Here is a 3,872-nt window from a genome sequence, read left to right on the forward strand (position 1 = left end):
CCCTCTACTGCTGGGATTAAAGGTGTAGGCCTCTTGGATTTGTTTCTGCATGGATCTTAGCCCAGGGTGATCTTGAATTTACGAAGATCCATTTGCCCCTGTCTCCCAAATCCTGGGATTAAAGGTGTGTGCCACCACTGTCTGACCTCTAGGTCGTGACTTACGTTTGCCCTTCTGATCTTTAAGCAAAATTTATTAAAACATAAATAAAATATCGCTATATTAGCAAGCAAATCACTCTTAGTATCTCGTCCTTTTAACCCAGCTGCTGCTTTGTGTATGTGGGGAGAGTAAGAAAATGGTAAGAAGGCTGGGAGGTAGCTGAGTTGGTAGCGTGCTTGCCTGGTATACATGAAGCTGTGTCCAAGCCCCGGTTCTGAATACACAGGCCAAAGTGATATGTGTCTGTAATTCCAGCACTTGGAAGTTGGAGGCATGAAGATTAGGAGTTCAAGGCTTGTCTCACCTATGTAGTGAGGTTGAGGCCCGCTGGGAATACATGAGACCCTGTCTCAAAAGAAGAACTGATAAGAAGCAAAATGACAATACTGGCTCTATTTGGTTGGCCCTCTTGCCTTTGAGATGAGTTTTCCTGGGTCCCCACGCATCTTTGAACAACAAGAAGCCCAAACAGTCCAAGTAATTGCATGGAATCAGCCAAGAAACTGGTACTTCCTTCATAGCTGGAAACCCAAAGTGGCAACATTTGAGGATGGCTAGGCATACAGCCATGCTTTCTGGTATGTTCTAGACTGCTCCCTGGAACTGTCAACCAGGTGTTTGCAATACTGGGCTCCTAAGATATGCCTCCATCTTGTAAAATGTTGCCCCTGACACGTGTCATGCAGACGAAACGCTTCCAGTGGTGCTGGAGAGCCGGCTCCATGGTTAAAGGTACTGACTACCCTTCCAGAGGACCTGCGCTGGATTCTCAGCACCTTCATGGCAGCTCACAGCTATCTGTGAGTCCAGTTCCCAGGGACTAGATGCCCTGTAATGATTTCTGAAGGCACCAGGCATGCATGTGGTGCACAGATATTCACAGAGGCAAAACATCTATAATCATGAAAAGAGACAGACAGACAGGCAGAAAGGAAGGAAGGAAAAAAGAAAGAAAGAAAGAAAGAAAGAAAGAAAGAAAAGAAGAAAGACTTCCAGTAGGTTAGCTCCTACACAATGAGTGATCCTGAGGCCGGCTATCAGGTATGCATGGTTTTATTTAAAATGTGTCCAATAGGATTTTCCACTTGGAATGAACATTTTACCTCTTTCTGCATGTTCTCATAAACATCATCTCCTCATTTCATGGAGTTTCTTAGGAATTTCTAGGTAATTTAACAGAAGAGCAAAATGAAAGTGTGGGGAGATTAAATCACAGGAGGTTCACACCGCGGTGAGGGTGCTCCTGCCTCAACCTCGGGGACGCACAAGTGACGAGCGAGCGGGTGAAGTAACAGACCGGGTCATGCAAGTCCTCCTCGAGTCACTTGGTGTCCTTTGGCAGTTCTGGTGTCTCCTGTCACTAGCACGGAAGACAAAATGAGTCCGATGACCTCAGCAAATGGGCAATTGTCTTGTGGTGGCTGAGAGGAGATGGACGCAGACCCCCTGTCGTCAAGCATTCCCTAACGTCTGAAGAGAATGTTCCCTCTGGCCCGTCTGCTGCGCTGAGCCCCAGGGGGGTGCGTGCACCTTATGTCCTGAACCTCCCTGGTGGCCGCAGCTTCCCCTGCCTCTCATCAAATGGCACTGGTTTATCTGTGAACAGCAGCACAGCACAAGATAAGCATGGGAGCACATTTTAATCGAGAGGGCAGTTGTAGTTTTAAGTCAGCGCTAGAGCCTGGCAATGTTAGATTTGTGTTTTCATGAGCCAAAGGTCATAGCATGAATGAGGTCTAAATATCATCACAGCAGACCACAGGCCACAGAAAGAAAGATATGTCTTCAAGTTATGTCGACCTGCCAGGAAGAGAAACAGATACAGAATACAGCGAACAGGGGCCAGTGGGGGCCCGGTGGTGGTGTGTGGTGCTGCTGACTTGGGAACAGAGCCTTGTACATGGAAATGAAGTGGGCGGGGCTTTGAGATTCCCGCCGGCTGCTCAGAGCTGCTGTCGCGGAAAGAAGCTAAGGGCAATGCGACAGGTGGGTAGGGGGGTGGGGGGTGGGGCTGGGAAACATCACCATCTCGACCTTTGTTCCAAAGTGACTTAGAGACGGTCATTTATTATGGAAACACAATCCCGAACAGTTTGCTCTTTCTCTCCGTAAACACATCAGTTCATAAATAACTTAAGCGTGTCCTCTGCATTCAGGACACAGTTCTGGCTGGAGTAGAAAAGGGTACAAGACGCGCAGCGGTGGGAGAAGATGGCAGGATGGAGTGTGGACGGGCGGCTCAAGCGTCTAGGGTGCGTGCAGGCATCAGCCATCAGACACGGGAGGGGTGACCCAGCCGTATTTCTCATGAGTCTTCACCAAACTCTTGAAGGTTGCTTCGGCTTCCTTGCGGCTGAAGGACTTTTTTGACTTGCCAGCTTTCCTGCAGATCCGTCCCTGCGTGAGATGGAAAGAGACACCAGGTTAGAGGCTCAGCCGAGGACCCGACTCCTCATAGGGTTGTTAAAGGGTCATACGGAGGTGGGCGTAGTTCTGATGTCTGAATCTAGGAGATGTGTTGGCCAACCAGCAAGGATGATGGGACACTCTCACGGAGTAGATATGGAGGGATACAGCTTCGATAAAGAGCACACCGGGGAGCCACGTACTGTAAACATTTTGGGGTGCAGGCACTTTTCCCCAAACCACAGCCTCAGCTTTATCCAAACTGGTTCAATCTGTGAGCCTGGAAGGCAGCTTCCCTGCATTCCTGAGACACAGCTGAAGGATCCCTTAGGAGAGGAGCCTTCTCGCCCAAATGCTTCAAGTCTAATTTCTGGGTTGTCTTTGATAGGCATGGAAATAAATACATTTATACATAGATGTGTATATTATGTGTTCATATTATGTGTGCAACTAAAGACTGAATTTTAAAATCCAAGCTTGGGAGCTATTACGGCACTCCCGGCAGTTCATACAGCTTGGGAGGCAGGTAGGGGTCAGAGGTCAGAACCACGCATGTGCTGAAGCTGAAGACCGGGTCGTGCAGTGGACCAGAGGATTTGGGTGGCTGAGAAGACTCTGAGCAGAAGCTGGGCGTGTTCGACTGTTTGGTATGTGACAACATGTTCTCATCTACAGAGTCCATTTTTGAAAACCACATAACTGAGTAACAAAAAGAATGCAAAAAAATTCATGTTTTTTAAAAGTCTTCATTATTTTTTTTTAAAAAAAAGATTTATCTATGATGTATATGGAGTTCTGCCTGTATGTCTGCCTGCAGGCCAGAAGAGGGCACCAGATATCACTGTGATTGATTGTGAGTCACCATGTGGTTGTGAGGAATTGAACTCAGGACCTGTTGAAGAACAGTCAGTAGTGCTCTTAACCGCTGAGCCTCCTCTCCAGCCCCCAAATCCCATCATGTTTTCAGTAAGTTTATACTTTGGTGTTGGGCCAAATTCATAGCTGCCCTCAGCCACACGCAGCCCGAAGGCAGGGAGTGGACATGCCTGCTAGACCTTCAGAGGAGAGAAAAGAGGTGTCACAATGGAAACAGACGATATCTGAGAGCCTGTGGCTCGTCACCAGAAGGGGGGATGGCAGTGGACCCTTACTGGATAGCTTGCTGTGGCTCTTAGTCACCTAGCCTTGTAAGTGCCTGCTCACCTGAATTGGCCCCTTTGGCGTTGTGGACTTACTTACTCACTCCTAACTAGGGTCATGCTTTCCTGGAGTTTAGCTCTCTTTTTCTTTTTCTTTTTCTTTTT

The 3,872-nt window shown here is 48.0% G+C and overlaps 1 protein-coding gene across 1 annotated transcript in view; it reads right to left on the bottom strand.

Moving 5' to 3' along the window:
• Positions 1 to 1,197: 1,197 nt before the first annotated feature.
• Ube2ql1 (ubiquitin conjugating enzyme E2 Q family like 1) overlaps positions 1,198 to 3,872 on the bottom strand; it is a 43,716-nt gene continuing 41,041 nt past the window's right edge. The window contains exon 3 of the mRNA XM_005356755.3: positions 1,198 to 2,559. Coding sequence (XP_005356812.1) covers positions 2,428 to 2,559 — 132 coding nt within the window. The 3' untranslated portion in view covers positions 1,198 to 2,427. The remainder of the gene's footprint in view (positions 2,560 to 3,872) is intronic.

Source organism: Microtus ochrogaster, chromosome 19 (genome assembly GCF_000317375.1).
Source record: "Microtus ochrogaster isolate Prairie Vole_2 chromosome 19, MicOch1.0, whole genome shotgun sequence".
In the NCBI taxonomy this organism is placed as follows: Eukaryota; Metazoa; Chordata; class Mammalia; order Rodentia; family Cricetidae; genus Microtus; species Microtus ochrogaster.